The sequence below is a fragment of the Sminthopsis crassicaudata genome, chromosome 5, assembly GCF_048593235.1.
Source record: "Sminthopsis crassicaudata isolate SCR6 chromosome 5, ASM4859323v1, whole genome shotgun sequence".
NCBI classification, from domain to species: domain Eukaryota; kingdom Metazoa; phylum Chordata; class Mammalia; order Dasyuromorphia; family Dasyuridae; genus Sminthopsis; species Sminthopsis crassicaudata.
Window position 1 is genome coordinate 300,235,663 of NC_133621.1, and position 17,555 is coordinate 300,253,217.

General features: G+C 46.4%; 1 protein-coding gene across 1 annotated transcript in view; it reads right to left on the reverse strand.

Moving 5' to 3' along the window:
- Nucleotides 1–6,437: 6,437 nt before the first annotated feature.
- Nucleotides 6,438–17,555, reverse strand: part of CBX7 (chromobox 7) — a 31,541-nt gene continuing 20,423 nt past the window's right edge. The window contains exons 5-6 of the mRNA XM_074271759.1: nt 13,311–13,704; nt 6,438–11,890 (exon numbers count right to left, since the gene is read on the reverse strand). Of these exons, the coding sequence (XP_074127860.1) occupies nt 11,736–11,890; nt 13,311–13,704 (549 nt within the window). The 3' untranslated portion in view covers nt 6,438–11,735. The remainder of the gene's footprint in view (nt 11,891–13,310; nt 13,705–17,555) is intronic.

A 17,555-nucleotide genomic window follows, 5' to 3' on the forward strand; every position in this document is an offset into this window, starting at 1 on the left:
ACTTGCTCCAATGATGGAGCTGGGGCCTTTGACTTCTGCTTGGGCATCCTCTCCCCTGGATCCGTTCCACGGAGAAGAGGAAGCTAATTGGAGTCATAGTGAGGCCCTAATTAGGATTTAAGCTTACAGCAGGGCATCTGAACCTGCAGGTTGGTGAATAAATTTCAGAGGGTTCATCAACTTGGCTGGGAAAAATTACATCTTTATTTCATTATAATTGGTGGCTTTTTATAAGCCTATGTGCTTTTTGTATGCATCCAAAGGCATTATTTATGAGCTTCCCCAGATTGCCAACAGAGGTTCCACAACACAGAAAAGGTTAGAGTATGGAGGGCAAGTATTAAGTTCTTACTGTGTGAGCTAAGTAATGGTCTCAGTGCTAGGGTTACCAAAAAAGGAGCACAGCCTGGACCTTCAAGGAACACATATAAGACATAAATGATACTGAGTACCTGGAAGATAACCTCAAAGGGACTTGGAGAAGTTGGGATTTGAGGAGAGTCTTGGACTCAGACACAATGGTCAAAGGAGGAGCAGATGCTGCAAATACAGCAGATGAGAACTGTCATGTTCCAGAAAGAGTAGAAAAGGCCATCGAGAATGGATTATAGAGTATTTGGAGGAGGAGAGGGGTGGATTGGAACAAGACTGGAAAGGTAGGAAGGCCTTGATTGTTTAAAAAAAAAAAAAGGCAGTTTCTAGGAGAGTGATGTGCCTAGATCTGTGCTTTTGTGAAATCATTTGGAAGATGATTTGGAGCACAGGAAGACTTAACTCAGGGAGACCAATCAGAAGAAAGACAACAGAGATGAGGACCTGGACCTCAGGGGTGGCTGGGGGAGTAGAAAAAGAGCCTTAGCTTAGATTTGCATCAAAGATGATACTGAGCAGCCTGGGGAACTGGAAGGCCTGGATAATGTCCTAGTCACAATGAGGAAGTTCTGAAGAGGAGAGGGTTTTGGAAGAAAGATTCTGAGTTCTGTTTGGGGCAAGCTGAATTTGTTTGTTTGTAATTAACTAACTGTTCATTTTCCTTTTCTTTTCTTTTCTTTTCTCTTTTCTTTCTTTCTTTCTTTCTTTCTTTCTTTCTTTCTTTCTTTCTTTCTTTTTTATGCTGAATTTGAAAAAGCTAGTGATGCTGCTGCTCAGAAATCAGGAGTGACTGGGCTAGATAAGGAAACAGTTTGGTTGGATAAATCTGAGAATTGTCCTGTAGAAGTAATCGTGGAAACTAGTGAGATTTCTAAGAGATTTTGTGTGTGGATCAACACCCACAATTAGTAAACATAATGTGGTAATAGCTCATTTTATTAGCTAGTCTTCATATAAAGCAAGTCTATGGTCTGCAAAGTGTTTTATAAATCTTATCTCATTTTAACCTCACAACAACAGAAGGGAAGGGAGAATAGCTACTGCTGTTAGCTTTATTTTACAGATAGGGAAACTGAGGCAGAGAGGAGTTAAGGGACTTGTCCAGGTCACACAGCCAGTAGGTGTTGGGGGCAAGATTTGAACTCAGGTCTTCTAGATTCCAAATTCAAGAAAGGAACAAAGGAGTAGTTAGACAGAGAGGAGAAGCAGGAGAGAACAGGGTCATAAAAACCTAGAGAGGTAAGGGTATCCAGGCAGATAGTCTCAGAGCTGAGCAAAATGTTAGAGCTTGGAGGGTCTTTAGGACTAGGCCCCTCCTAGATGTGACATCCCTCATGTAGGGCCAAAGTTCTTTCTGTCCCTCCCCACTGCCTCCCAGTCAGAAGGCCCTCCTCCTATTTGGGAAGGGAATCACAAAATGAGGAATCAGCAGGCTGGTGTGTTGCCAGATTGTTTAAAAAGAAAGAGAAAGAAAAAATCGTGAATGTATAACAATAATATTTATGTGAAATCTGTCAAAAAGGAAGCATGGTTTAGGTTAAACAGGCCATCTGCTGGCTCTGTGGGAGGCCCGGCTAGGAAGGCCTCCACACTGGCTTTGATGGGAGCCCTTGGCATTGACCTAGCAGAGAAACTTACAGGCCACCCCCCCCTTTCTGAACTCCCTCGGGGCTGTTTGGTCTGCTCGGTCTCTGCTAACAAGGAGGGAAAGCCCAGATCTGACTGGGGCCTCCAACTTCTCTATACTTTGTATACATTATATAGTTCCTCGGTTACATTGTTTCCCCCAGCAATCAGCCAAGAAACATTTATAGGATGCCTGCTCCCTGCCAGGCACCCGGCTAAGTGCTGCAGTTGCAAAGAAAGGCAAAAGAATTCCCTTCCTTTGAGAAGTTTCACCGGCTACCAGTGGAGACAGTGAGCAAACAACCAGGTGTAAACTAGATAGAGACAGAACAAATTGGAGGTAAATAGCAGAGAAAAAGAACTCATATCAGTTGAGAAATGTCAGCTCTTTGAGAGCAGAAAGTTACATTCTATTCACTTTCGGTTTTAAAGCCCTCACATCCATCACACTCTCTGGTACACAGTCAGTGCTTAATAAATGCTTGTTAAATGAATGAATGTCAAATGCACCAATTGGACTTGATCAACTTCCAGGTTCTAGTCACGCCAATCTAACAAATGTTTACTAAATGAGTGACCTTTCTAAGTCAAGTATCTTGCTAATTTCCGGAAAGGCAATGTGTTCAGTCAGGTTTAAATGTCACCAGCTCTCACACTCCTCAGGAATAGTAACCTTTCACTTCTTTTTTGTAAGGCCTCAGTTTTTAGCTTTGCAAAATGAACACACTCTCTCTCCCCCACCTCTTCTCCCCTTCTCTCTCTCTCTCTCTCTCTCTCTCTCTCTCTCTCTCTCTCTCTCTCTCTCTCTCTCTCTCTCTCTCTCTCTCTGTCTCTCTCTGTCTCTCTCTCTCTGTTTCTCTCTGTCTGTCTGTCTCTCTGTCTCTCTCTCTCTGTCTCTCTCTCTCTCTCTCTCTCTCTCTCTCTCTCTCTCTCTCTCTCTCTCTGTCTTTGTCTCTATGTGTATGTCTTTCTCTCTATCTCTGTCTCTCTCGTCTATCTTTCTGTCTCCTCTCTCTGTCTCTGTTTCTGGCTCTCTCCTTTTCTCTGTCTCTCTTCTCTCTTTCTCTCCCTGTGTCTCTGCGTCTCTGTCTCTCTGCCTCTTCTCTCTCTCCCCCTCTCTGTCACTGTCTCTGTCTGTATTTGTCTCTCTTCTAAGTATCCTTCCTGCTCTCTGTTTCCGACCTAATGGGGTATGCTGCTCCAAAAGGGTTGAATTCATCAGTCAGGGCTGTCTTGTCGCTGATGATCACCTCTGCATTGGAATCCTCTGGATTTGTAAGGCTCTTATCTTATCCAGATGGTTATTATATTTCTTCCCCCTTCCCTGACTCCAACACAATGCTCTGCACCCAGTAGGTACTTTATAAATATGCCAGTCTTTGAAACATGGGATCTACGATTCCCATTCCTTCCCTATTTACTGGCCCACCCACTGAACATTCTTACTCAGTCTAAGAAGCCACCATAGGTTCCTGAGACTTAAGGGACCTTAGAGATCATCTAACCAAACCCTACTTATTTTACAGAAAAGTAAATTGAGACCCAAGGAAGTGATTTGTTCAGGGTTACACAGGAAGTGAGTGGCAGTTCCTAGCTTGATGTAAACTCAGGTTTTCTGTTTCAAAATGCAATGCTCCCTCTCCCCTGCTCTGATCTTGCCCCTCTACTCTCACCCCCTCCTCCTCTGCCTCCCCTTTTTGGACCAGATCTGTGACTTCTTTGATAGGGATGTCTTAGTGATGAAAATCCCTCAATCAATGCACCTGTTCTGTGACTTAGAATCTTAGAGATTCTGCTGGAATGGGATGTCAGTGACTTGTTCAGGGTCATACAGTCAGTAGTGTCAGAAAAAGGCCATGAGGCCACAGAGTCCCTTTACACCTTCCTCCCTGACATATCCTCTTCAATCCAGTGATATAACCCTTCAGGGTGTTCCTGTTCCAAACAAAACCTTCCATCTTTCATTTTCTCTGGCTATCTCCCATGCTGGGAAAGTCATCCCTCCTCATCCTCTCCTTCATCCCTCTTACTGGCTTCCTTTGAGTCCTAACTAAAATCTCATGTTCTGCAGGAAGCCTTTCCCAGCCCCTCTTATCTCTTGTACTTTCTTCCCTCTGCTAATTACTTCCTATTTATCCTGTAATAACTTGTTTGTACCTAGCTGTTTCTGTTTTCTCCTCCCGAGTCTGTGAAGTCTTTGAAAACAGGAGCTGTTTTGCCTTTTTCTGTATGCTCAGCTTTTAGCACAGCACCTGGCACACACTAGGTACTTAAATACCTACTGAATTTCTCCAATCTTAAGTCCTTTTTTTAAAAAAAATTGTTTTATTTTTTTCTGGTTATACATGTACACATTAATTTTAAAAAATTTGCTTATTTATTTTTAATACACATTGTTTTATGAATCATGTTAGGAGAGAAAAATCAGAACAAAAGGGAAAAACCATGGGAAAGGAAAAAAAAAAAAAAACAGAAAAAAGAAATGAACCTAGCATGTGCTGATCTACATTCAATCTCCATAGTTCTTTTTCTGGATGCAGATGGCATTTTCTGTCCAAAGTCTATTGGGGATTGCTTTGGAACATTATTTTTTTTAAAATACACATTTCTTTATGAATCATGTTGGGAGAGAAAAATCAGAACAAAAGGGAAAAACCACAAGAGAAAAAAAAAAAAAAGAAAGAAAAAGGAGGGGGAGTGAATATAGCATGTGTTAATTTGCATTCAGTCTCCAGTCCTTTTCCTTTAAAAAAATATTTTATTTGTATCTCATTTTTGGATCATCTACATTTCCTCTAGAGCTATCTCTTAAAAAAGATAACAATATAGGGTAACTAGAGGGTACATGGAAAGAGCACTAGCCATGGAATCAAGAGGACCTGAATTCAAATCCAACCTCAGACATTTAATACTTAACACTTAACCCTAAACTGCCTTGCCCCTCCAAAAAAAGAGATAATTATGAAAGAGGGAAATGTAAGCCACTTCTTTTTTTAAATAAAAATTTAATTAAAATACAAAAATATTTAAAAATAAAAACTTATAAAAAAATTCTTTATTGATACCTAGTTTTTATATCACTTATATTTTCTCTGCATACACCTCTAATCCACCTGGAGGGATATCTCTTATAACAAAAAAAAAATTATTTTTAAAAAGCGAGATAAAGACTATTCTACAAAAATACATAGAAAAATATTTTATTATATGTAATGTTTCATATCTGTACTCTCTACCCTCAACATGCAGCTCCCTTCCTAACAAGCCAGTCCCTTACCCTGTTTCTCTGATTTCAGAGAGATCTGGATGAGAAGAAGGGTCTAGTGGAGGCAGGAAGGCTGCCTTGGCAGTGGCTTTGAAATGAATAGCCTGGTAAGCTAGAGAAGAGACTGGGCCCAGGAGATTCCTGGGGCCTTCCCTTCCCTGGGTCCCAGGGAACCTTCCCAGGCTCTAGTGGGAAGAATGATCTTTTCTGATTTTGTTCTGTCTTCTCTTAGCACGGAGACCATGTTCTTGATCTTGGAGGCTTCTTTATCAAGGCTGGCATTTACCTCAAGGTTGGTATGAGGTAGACTCTGAACAGGGAAAGCTGCAGGTCTTTCTGGGTCTCTCCCCTCCTCCAGTTGCAAAGATTATACCCTCTAAAATTCTGTCCACTTACTCTGTGAGTAGCATAGTTTCATACAAGGAGGGGTCAAAACCGAGAAGGTTTGGGTTCAAATTCAACCTGTGATACATCCTTGTTGTGTGACTGGAAGAAACTCCAATTCTAAAAGTTACCAAGAAGGTACCTACCCTGTACTAGTGGAGGGCCTGAGTCCACTTGGGAGCTCCCAAAGGACAAATGAAATTACAAGGTAGTCTTCATCCCTACATCTACTCCATTGAGGTCACAGATTTAGAGATTTAACCTGACCCCTTCATTTTACAAATGAGGAAACTGAGGCACAGAGGTAAGTGTCTTGCCCAGAATTACATTGAAATGTCTGAGATCCCTACCTCATGTAAAATACTTAAGGATAGGGACTGATTTTTTATTTTCCATTGTGTCCTCAGAGCTTGGTATACAGTAAGTGCTTAATAAATGCTTGTTGCTAGATTGAATGAAAAGATCTCTGAACTTGACATCAAAAGTCCTGGATTCTAGTGGAGTGCTGTTCCCTTTCTGATCCTGAGCAAGACAGATGGACCTCAGAGGATCTTGTCTAAAAGCTGAAGGAGTCTTGTAGACCTTGAGGTAGACAGGTAAGCTGGAATCACCACTTTGGACCTGGAAGGGCTGTTTTCCTGGAGGTCAAGTCCAACAAGTTTGAACCGACCACCATATTAGGGAAGTCACTTACTCAAGGTCACATACAGGTAATAGGGGAACCCAGGTGATGAATGAAACTTTCTGAGGTTGCTTGGAAGATCAATGAAGGAAATGAGATGAAACACTATTTTTTCCTCCAAATCATCTTTAATATTCTCTTCAATAATTTTTTTTTGCCATATATACCAGATAAATCATCTAAATAAATAGATGCGGTACAATCTCTTACTGATATCAGTACAAAAATAAAACCACATTCTGTCTCCACCTGAAACCCTCCCTGCCCTGCCCTCCCACCCCAGTCTGACCAGCTCCTGGCCGGCCCTCCCTCACCTGCAGCAGGCACGTGTACCTGGAGTGACCTTGTCCCTGACCCCTGACCCTCGACCCCCTCCCTCCCCTCCCTCCCCTCCCCAATACATTCATTTGTCTGTACAAAGCTATAAGCTCATTCTGTGCAAAGAAAGCTTTCCCAGGCTGAGATTGGGGACTGGGGGCAACTGAGGGGAGGTGCTCCATCCATCCTCAACTTGCCCAAAGGAAAAAACCCCCCCTTGTCCATCCCTGGAGCAAGAGGGGAGGAAATTGGCCACTGTTAGAAATATTATTAAGAGTAACACCCCAAAGCAGGCTGGGATGGGGCCCTGCCACCTGGGGATAGACACGTTTGCTCCTTGTCCCTTTGACTTTAACAAGAAAAAAGCTAAGTACCAGAGCTGGATTAAAACATTCAAAAGTAAGTGTGGCAGGGGAGGAGGCGGCAGGAGAAAGGCCAGCTCTGTGCTGCTCACACTGGAGTTGGGGGCCCCTGGGCTAAGTCGACAGGCCCCAGACATGTGAGGGAGTGCCCCTAACTCTGCCTGTTCTGCCAGGAGCTTTGATGGAATGCCTGGAGTGGGATCAGAGTGGGGCGGGTGAGGAGGACACAGCCTGGGCCAGGCCCCTTGATACCCACCCTCTCCAGCTAGGAGCTGACCCTCAGCTTGACCTCTAAACCCTGTCATCCCTCTCCCCTTCCTGGGTCAGGCCCAGGTGGAATCCCTAATGGAACCCAGAGATTTCTTCCTCCCCAGGGGCGGAGGGTGATGGGGGGGCAGTCTGGGGACTTGGGATGCTTGCCAAGAGCCTTCTGCTATCCATGGGAGTGAGTCACAGGGAGGACCCTCAAGAACCAGATTTCACAAAGGAGGAAACTGAAAACCAGTGGTTTGCTCACGCTCATGCACTCAAAAGTGACAAGAGCCGGCTCCAAATCCACTTCGAGTTGCTTCTGCCCAGCTGGAATGATGTGGGCCTTTAGGCTGCTGATTTTCTCAGACCAGCCATGAGACCATGAGCAAAGCCCCCAGCCTCTGGGAAGGGGGGCAAACTCTTACCCCCTTGCCCCTTGGGAGGGGCTGGCATGGGTGGGGGGGAGGATTTGACCTTAAAGTGCTAATCCAGAGGCTTGTTTATTGCAGATATCAAGGCAGTCACCCCCCTCCCATATATATATATAGTTTAATTTTACAATCATCTCTTTGAAAGGGCCTATAGAGCAGAAAGGAAGTCGAGGCAGTCACCTCTTTGAGCCTCTATCTGGAGCCCTAAAGAAAAGGGCATTGCAGCAGTCAGGAGGGGGTATGAATGTGTGATTTGTGCTGATGTGTATACGTGTGTGTATGTGTGCATGTGTGTGTGTAGGAGAGAGAAGCCAAAGATTTCGGGCAGCTATTTTCCTTTGTCCTACTCAGACCCCAGGCTCCGGCCTTCTTATTCATTTGGCACATTTGGCAGTTGCCTCTGGACCGCCCTACTGGGCTTAGAACTAACTCTGCCTTCCACTGGGGCTTGGGACTGGTCAAGCCTTGTGCCAAACCAGGAGAGAGACCCCAAGAGATGTGGGGAGAGCTGGGAAAGGGGACAAGGAGAACGGGGGTTAGAGAGAGTTGTCAGCTCCTTCTACCTCACACTCCCATCCCTGATCCCAATGCAGTGAGGTGCTTTCCCACTCTCTAGGCCCTCATTATCCCTAAAACCATTTCCCCAAACCTGCCTTGTCTGTGCCCTCCCACACTCCCACAAGTCACCTTAACAATCTGGCTTAGATATTCATCCTTACCATCCCATCTACTTCTGGGAGTGTCCGTGCTAGCCATTCCATCACTGAAGCTGGTTGATGGGACATCCCCTCCCATCTTCCTGCCTCAGCTGGGCTGAAGGGGTCTGGCCCAGGGGAAAGACTTGTTATAAGCCTCCCTGTTTCTCAGCGCAAGCCCACACAGGGGTGACCCCACCAAGACATGGGAAAACAGCAGGCTTGGATGGAAATGGGAAGGCCACTGGCTGCCCTACCTGTAACTCCTGTCCTAACCCCAAGCTCCTATCTGCTGGGGCTGAGCTGAGCTGAGAACAGGTTACCCTGGCTAATAGGAGAGGAGGGGACGGGGCTGCTGCCAGTGGGGAAGAGAGGAAGGGACTAGAACTGACTGGCTTCCCCTTTCGCTCAGAAAGGGGGATGACAGAGGGGAATCTGGGGTAACCCTTTTCTAATATCTAGTCTAAAGCTGACAGAAAGTCAAGATGTCCAAACTTTTCATTTATAGATGGGGAAAATTGCAGTCCAGAGGAAGGCAAGAGACTTATTAAATGTCACAGAGATTTGAAGCTAGAATTGCTCCCTATTTTCTCCTACCCCTCAACAGTTACATGCAAATCCCGTGTATCTGTGTGAATGCATGTATAAGTAAAACAAATCCTTTGCTATTATCTCGGGACGGGGAGCCAGACCTAAAATAAGCCATGTCATTCATCTTCTCAAGGTTTCCAGTCAACCAACGCCTTCCTTCTCTCTTGTGGGAACGGCTCACCTTCCAAGGGTAGAGGAGGTGATTATGGGAAGCATATGAACTGCTCTTGTAACAGTTGAAGGCAAAGGTTTTGATAAAATGCCCTGGAACTGGAAGGAGGTAAACTGAGTCCTTAGAGGCAGCAGTTGTAGGCTTCCCTGATCCCCCCCCAAAAAAAAAAAGATGAAAGGGGAGTGTTTGTGGGTGGTAGCAGGGGTAGAGAATGGACTGGATGCTTTTCTGAAAATATGTTTGTTTTGGAAAGTCAGAATGCAAGGAAGCAGGGTCAGAGGGGAAGGATTCTCTACCTCCCCCCCCTTTGCTGGTGTGTGTTTAAGTAAATCAAATCTGCTGCTGTTGTTTTGGAGTGGGGGGTTCAAACCTAAAATAATCATCTTCTCAAGGTCTCAAGTTTCTCCAAATAGGGATGGGAGGAGGAGGGGTTAACAATTAAGGGAACTGTGCCTGAGCTATGAGGTCACAGATTTAGTTAGAAGGGGTCTCTAGTCCAATGCTCCCATTTTAGAGATGAGGAAACTGAGACCCATGTCTTTTCATCCTTTCACACTGTCAACAATGATGGGTTTCCTTAAAATGAGATGATATGTGTGTGGGGGAGGTGAGTATCTGTCTATTGCTTCCCCCCCCCAAAAGCAACCTCCAACTCTCTCCTATAGACAGGCAAATCTATAACCATCTCTGGACCTGGGTTGCCTCATCTGTAAAATGGGCTCAATTGTGTTTTCCCAAAGTTTGGGCCCCAGACACTAAGCAGACAGAAAAATTTCTTGCATCTAGAGCTTGGGATTTAAAAAGCCGTTTTCCCCTCCCTCTTCTCTCAGAATATGGGCCCAAAGGGAGAATGAATTATTCACCTGGAGGCCCCACGGGGGACAAGCAGGCCTGGCAGGTGCCGCCTCCCAGCCCAGAGGAGCCTGGCTTCATGCCCAGTCCAGCCACTCTGCAGGGTGTGGTGTGTACACAGGTGTGTGCTTACAGGGCTGGGGGTGGGGTGGACCCCGCAGGCTTTGGGGGCCCCCCTTGGAGGGGGGGTCTTGGATTCTCCCTGATCCTGAGGACCCCAAAAATCTGAAGGAGAGATTTGGGATTGTGGGAGCTCCCATTCCCCCGGCTTTCACTAGCGGGCTCTGTTCCTCCAGTCGCCTCCCCCTGCCCCCAATCCTCCTTAACCTTCTTCCCACCTTTGTTATCTCGGCCCTCCCCACCAACCCCATGAAAGGAGGTTGTGTTTCTGTCCACTTCCTGGTTCTCTCTAACAATTCTGATGTGGAAAGTTCAAAACAACTGGGAAAGGGGGAAAATCTCACTGGATTTGGAGGCAGGGCTCCAGGCCCCCAAGAGCCCCCACTGAGACTCCACCAAGCCTTATAGAGGAAGAAATGAGAGTCTAAGGGCATCTATTGTGTCTAAGGCCAGGCAAGGCGAAGCTTAGGAGGGGAGATTTGAACCCAGGGCTCCTAACTCCAAAGCCACACCCAGACTCAAAGTTTTGGCTCTGACAGTTAAATCACTGTATTTCCTTCTTTGGGGTCTCAATGTCCCATCTATAAAACTGGGGAAAATAGAGTCACTTCTCTGCCTACCATGAGGAAAAGTGCCTTCGTGTGGTGTGTGTGTGTGTGTGTGTGTGTGTGTGTGTATGAGTGTGCTGGGAGTGGGGAGCACATAACTACAAAAGGCAGCATGGCTGAAGATCTGGCCTTAAAATAAGGAAGACGGGTTCAGGTCTGGCCTCGGCCACATGCTAGCCGGGCAGGACGGTCCGTGTTTCAGCGCCCTTGGCGGCTTTCCCAGACTAAATGCTTATCAGTTTCCGAGGAGGTGCCAATCTGATCCAAAGGAGGGAATTTCCATACTAGGGGTTCTCCCATGGATGTGGATCACAGATTTTTTTTTAAATAAAAGCCCCTTCTTTACAGCATAAACACTGGAAGAATCCTCGCCTTCTGGAGTGGAAGTGGATAAATGCCCATTCACACTGAGCTCTTTGCACCTGGGCAGGGAAGGAGGGGCTTTGAGGGAAAGGTTTTTTTTTTTTTTGGGGGGGGTATCTCACCTGCACTGCTGAGTGGGAAATTCCCACTTTTTCCTCCCAGGTACCAGCTCCCCTTGTCGCCCACCCTGGCCCAAAGGTCTCTGGGAAAACCTAAGCTCAAAGCTTAGATAAACTGCAATAAACTCTCCTGGCAAATCAACCCAGGATGGCGGGATGGGGAAGGCCTTTTGACACCCACAGGTCCTGGGTCTTCTCCCAACCTCCACTTTCCTGCTTGGGCTTCCCTGACCTGAGCCGTTCAGCTCAAGGTCAAGGCTAGTGACCATCTGAGAAATAGACAAAAATCCCCAAAGTTCTTCCCATTCCATCCCACCCGCACCCTCAGCAAACTTCTGTAAACATCATTGTCCCAGGACTGAGGGTGGACTGGAGAACGGAGAGCATTTCTCTTCAGCTCTCTCTTGGTTTTTTAGGAGTTTGTCTTTTAAAATAAAATTATTGCCCTCCTCCCACACCTCCTCTGGCCTGAGCCCCAAAGCCACAGAAAAACATTTAAGGGGGGGGGTCAGAATGGAGAAGTTCAGAGCTGCCCGCTCCGGTCCCGGAAGAAGCCTTCGGCGGCCTGTGCTTCCCGAAAGGTGACGGTGATGGAGTTGGCTGTGATATCAGTCACCGTCACTTCGGAAGGGGGGTGCGTGGGGATCCAGGGAGGGCCCCCTTCAGTCAGGTCACCACCTACCACAGCCATGGAGGAGAGACAGAGACAGATGGGGGAGAGCTTCATTGGACCAATGGCATGGCAGGGAAAGGAGGGGAGCAAAGGTACAGCCCCAGAACCCCCTTCCTCACTTCATCCTGCACATCAGAAAACCGAGCCCCGTAGAGCTTGGGGGACTTGACTGAAGTCTTAAAGCTCAGCAATTGGGGGCCCTGACTCTGAATCCGTGGTTCGTGCCCCAGGACCCCAAATGTCAGCTGCAGAGAGATTTGATTTGGTAGCTGGGCTGGGAAAGGGGAGAGATCATCCCCCAAGCTGCTTGTCTCAGAGTAATATTGTTCTGTGGGGTTGTGCTACTTGCTTGATGGGGTTTGGGGGTGGATTCACTTATGGAGCTCTAGTACCCCCCATATATTGACCTCTGAATGAGAATAAAGGATGGGGATTGGGCAGAGAGAAGCTGAAACTTGAGGGGCAGCTGGAGCTGGGCCCACTAAGACTGGGAGCCATTCCCTTCCACTTAGTTTCCTCCTCTGAAAAAGGAGGATATAAATCTCTGATACCAAAGGGTGTTTGGGGGAGGAACAAAAAGACCGAATGGATAGGGAAGGGCTTGGAAACAAAGATGGGACTGTGGGTGCTTCCAGACAAAGGAGATAATGGAGCTGATCAGTGCACTGGCAGGGAAGGAGATCAGGGTCAACTAAGTGGCAAGTCCACCATCCTTGCTGTACATCGAAAAAACTCTAATCCCCAATTTTGTTCACGATTGTTTTTGGATTTCATCAAGAACTTCTGGTGGGGAAATTCCCTTCACCAATGCTGATCTGCACCTGCTGTCCCACTAAGACTGTAGTCTTAGAGAAATGCCTGGGATCACCGGGAATTAAGTCACACAGACCCCAAAGGGTCAGCAGCAGGGCCTGAAGCCAGGTCTTCCTGATTCTCACATTCATTTCCTAACTTACGGCCATATGACATGGAATAAAGTCAGTTCTGGAAGAGATCTCAGGGGCCATCTTGTCCAGCCAGGCTGCTCTCATGGCTTCTCTCCCAAGGCTAACCAGCGCCTCCAACTCTTCCACAAATAAATGGTTGCCACGTCTCGGTGGCCCAGCTCTGGGCACTGCCCGGCCAAAAGAGGGCACCTCAAGGCTCATCTCTGCTCCTCTGTGCTCCAGATGGAGAGCAAGCCTGCCATCTTCTTTCCCACGACTGGCAGGGTGGCACAGGGGGCAGAAATGGCCCAAGATTGAATCAGGTCCTGCCTCTATGATCCTCCCCTTCTCTCACCTATAGGACTAGAGGTTCCCTGACTTTTTGGGTGCAGTATGATGCCTGGGAATACTTGGACCAAGTCCTACCTCCGACACCTGCAGTAACTAGGTAAAGCCCTGGGCCTCAGTTTCCCTGGGGGTAAAACGGGGCAGGGCTTACCCTCTTTGCCAGGGTGCTGCTCATCAGGAGTGGTGGTGGCCGTGGCCTCGTCCCACTCGCCGGGGTCCTGTGTGGCCTCTTGGGCAGCGGGCTCCTCCAGGAAGGCCTCTCTAAGCTGGCCACGGCCCTCCAGGCGGGGAAGAAACTTCTTTCGGGACAGCCGCAGGTACTTCTGGGCCTTGCTCTGCTTCCTGAGCGGGAAGGGCAGGGTGGGTACGCCGCTGCTGCTCTTCTCCAGCTGTGCTGGGCCCGCCCTACCCACCCCGTCGGGGGCGCCGCCGCCGCCACCACCGCCGCCGGCCCCACTGCCGCCAAACTGGCGGGTCAGGGAGAAGCACAGTTTCTCCTTCCCCTTCACCTGGTGGGCGCTGCGCAAATCCATGCTGTACAGCCTCTGCAGGTCAGGGGTGGGGGACCGGCATGGGGAGCAGGGGAGAAGAGGGAAGGGGGTCAAGGAGCTGGCAAGGGTGGCCCCAGCTGGGGGTGCCCGCTCTCTGCCTCTTTACCTGGGCAAGCTTGCTACCTGGGACCCTCTGATTCTTCGACGCTCCCCCCTCCCAATCAAGCTGACTTTTCATGGCTGGGTTCTACATTTCCCTGAAGCCCAGGCAGACAGAGAGGGAGCAGAGTGGAAAGGGCATTTGATGCCCTCATCAAGGGTAGGTATTAGCTGGTTTATTGTCTTTGTGTTCTGGTGCCTGGCACACAGTGGGTGCTTATAAATGCATATTGGCTTGGAAGGGGTCAATTTGGAGTCGGAGGACCCGGGTTCGAATCTCAACTCTGCCACTATCTGTGTGACTTTAGCCAAGTCCCTTCACTACTAATCTCCTCATTGGTGAAGTGAGGATGTTAGAAAGGGTGACCTGCAGGTGACCTGCAGGATTCCTTCCAGCTCCAAATCAAGGGTCCATGTCTCAGGTTCGAATTCTGGCTTTGCTACTTCTGAACTGTGTGACCTCAAGCAGTAGCTTAATCTCTTTGGGCCTCAGTTTCCTCATCTATAAAACAAAGGGGCTGTACACAATTTTTCCTATATCCTACAATACCTGGAACAAGCTTCTGCACACAGTAAGTACATAATTATTGTTTGGCGAATGAACAAAGCCTTCCCAGCCCTCAGGGACACTCTACCTCTCATAGATTGCTTGAGATTCAAAGATTCTTCTTCTCTCATTCCAAGCACAGTGTGTGCTCCTCAAACTAGCTGGTATTTACTTATCTTATATTGCATCCAACAAGTCTCCTTCCACAGAAGCTAAGTTCCTTGAAGGCAGGAACTACTTCACATATTGGTTCCCCATCCCTAGCAAGTCACACAGAACCTGGTACAGGACAAGAGTTTGTTCATGGAACTTGACTGAAAGAATTGGAATTCTGGGATCTCTCAGTGGTCTGGACCAAAAAAAAAAAAAAATCCTCCCTGGGAAATCCCTGGCAAGTGCCTCAGACTTCTATGTGAACTTTCATTATCTCTGCCAAAGCTACCTATCTTGCTTGTGCAGTGCTTTCACTGTTGGAAAATCTTTCTGATATGTACCTAAATCTGCTTTCTTTGATCACTTCCAAAACATCCACCTACTGGGGCCAATTATTTCCATGGGGGCCAAGCAGAAACCTAGTCAAAGATTCAGAAGTTGGAATGGAACCTCACAAGCCAAGCAGTTCTCCTTCCTTCTTTTCTATTCCTTCCTTCTTCCTTCTATTATCCTTCTTTCCTCCTTCCCTTCCTTTCTTCTTTTTTCTCTTTTCTTCCTTTTCTGTTTTCTTTCTCCATTTTCTCTTTCCTTTCATTTTCTTTCTGATCTCCCTCCTTCTCTCTCTCTCTCTTTCTTTCTTCTTTCCTCTCTCCATTCTTTTTCTCCCCCTCTTTTTCTTTTTACTTTGAATTATACCTAAAATTTGAAAATGTATTACCTGGTTTTATTATTGTTTTTTTCAAACAACTTGAATAATTTATACCTGCTGTTGTTAGGTAGGATCATAGACTTGGAGGTGGAAAGGACCTTAGAGCTCATCTAGGCACTCCTCCCTTTCCATTTAGCTGAGGGAACTGAGACTCGGAGAAGTGAAACTATTTGCCAAAGATCATGTAGGTGGTGAGGAGTAGAGTTGATATTTGAATTCAGGCCTTTAGACTAACTCTCTCTCCCCTGCACCATATTGTCTCCATATAAGAAACTTCTTCAGATACTAGAAGATAATCATTATGCTCCTCTCCAAGTCTTCTCTTCTTCAGCCTAAATTTCCCCAAGTTCTGGAACATACAGACTAAAAAATAACTTAGATATCTCAGTCCCCAAATAAGGTTCCTTTGAAAAGAAAAAATAAATAAAAGCCCAACTCTCCAGTGAAAAATCATCTTAATTTTCTTCTACCTTATTTGGATTTTATACAAGTTTGATGGGGAAGAAGACAAAATGCATTTAGGTCTCAAGCATCACTGGATTCAAGTCTGACTTTGTCAGGAAAAATTAGTATTCTATCCCACCTGTGACAAGTTCCAGCTTAGTGACCTTGGACAAGTCACTATACCCAACTATAAAATGCAGATAACCATACCGAAAGAACACTCTCATTGAGTTGATACAGGGGACAGTCAAACCAAGTTTTAAAACTGTAATAAAACATTTCCTAGCTGTGTGACTCTGGGCAAGTCATTTAACCCCAATTGCCTCAGCAAACCAAACCAAACCAAACCAAACCAAAAAAAGAAACTTGAATAAGTAGCGCAGTAGATAGAATGTTGGCTCTGGAGTTAGGAGGACCTGAATTCAAATCCTGTCTCAGACATTTGACATATACTATCAGTGAGATCCTGGCAGGTCACTTAAGCCTGATTGCCTCACCAAAAAACAAACAGAAATAGGAAATCTGAATGCTGCTTGGTACTCAGCAGGCTAGACCAATAATGAAAAGAAATGCTAGATGGATGCAGAGAAGGGCAGCAGGCTGGGGAGGGATGGAAGACTAGGCCATGGGATTGGGTTCTGAAGGTCCTCAGGGAATTTCAGCTGGAGAAGAGAAGGTTTAAGGGGGCACATGATTGCTATCTTCAGGTATCTCAAGGGCTGTCACATGAAAGAAAGATTAACTTTGTTCAGCTTAGCCCCAGAGGGCAGAACTAGAAAATGTGGGGGAAGTTATAAGGAGGGAAATTGCAGCTCAACATAATTCTTAACTGAGCTGTTCTAGTGTAATGGGCCTTCTTGGGAGGCTGGAGGTTGGGGGCTCCCTCACTGGAGGGTTTCTTTTTTTTTTATTTTTTTAATCATTTTTTAAAATTTATTTTTTATTAATTTCACTGGGGGGTTCAGTCAGTGAGCTGACTGGCCACTTGGTCAGGAGTGGTAGAAGGACAGGACTTGGAAAAAGTGCCTTCCAGCTCTGAGCCTTGGTGTGGGGCTCTGCAAGCCTCAACTCTGGCCATGTTAGAAACCGAGGCAGAAAAATGGACTGGCTGGCGTGAGAGGCCTGGATGACAGGATGTTTGCTGGATTTCAAAGGAAGCTGTTCCCCCTTTAGTTAGGGAGGTGAGACGAGGGTCTGGTCTAGCTTTCCAACACAAATGGAAATTCTGAGAATCTAAGATTCTCAAGCCCCTTCACAGGGTACAGGACTACAGATCTAAAGCTGAAAGCGACCTGGACAGTCCTTGACGTCAGTCTGCTCATTTGGCAGATGAGGAAACAGCAAAGCAAAGATTCAAACACTAGGACCTAGTGATGATCAACTATGAAAGGCTTGGTTCTTTTAAGTGGTTCAATGATCCAAAGCAATCCCAATAGACTTTGGACAGAAAATGCAACCAGAGAAAGAACTAAGGAGACCGAATGTACATCGTCACATGCTAGGTTCACTTCTTGTTTCTGTTTTTTAATCTCTCCGATAGTTCTTCCCTTTTGCTCTGATTTTTCTCTCCCAACATGATTCATAAAGCAATGTGTATTAACAGTAAATAACTTACAAACTCCTAGTCATAAACTGCTCAGCCACACCACTTCTGTAGACCAATTCAACCCAGTTTCTCAAAGAGGCTACCATGTGCACCTCGGGGCAGAGATTGAAAAAGAACCACCTTCCTGTCTTCAGCCTGAGCTTACAAACAACCTGGAAGGACTAGGTTACAAAGATGGAGGCCCGGAGACATCCAGACCCAGAACATGAAGAAATCAGAAGCCAATATTAGCCAGCTCTCCCGTGATCCTAGTTATATGGAATGTGGCTTCCATGCCCAATACCCTT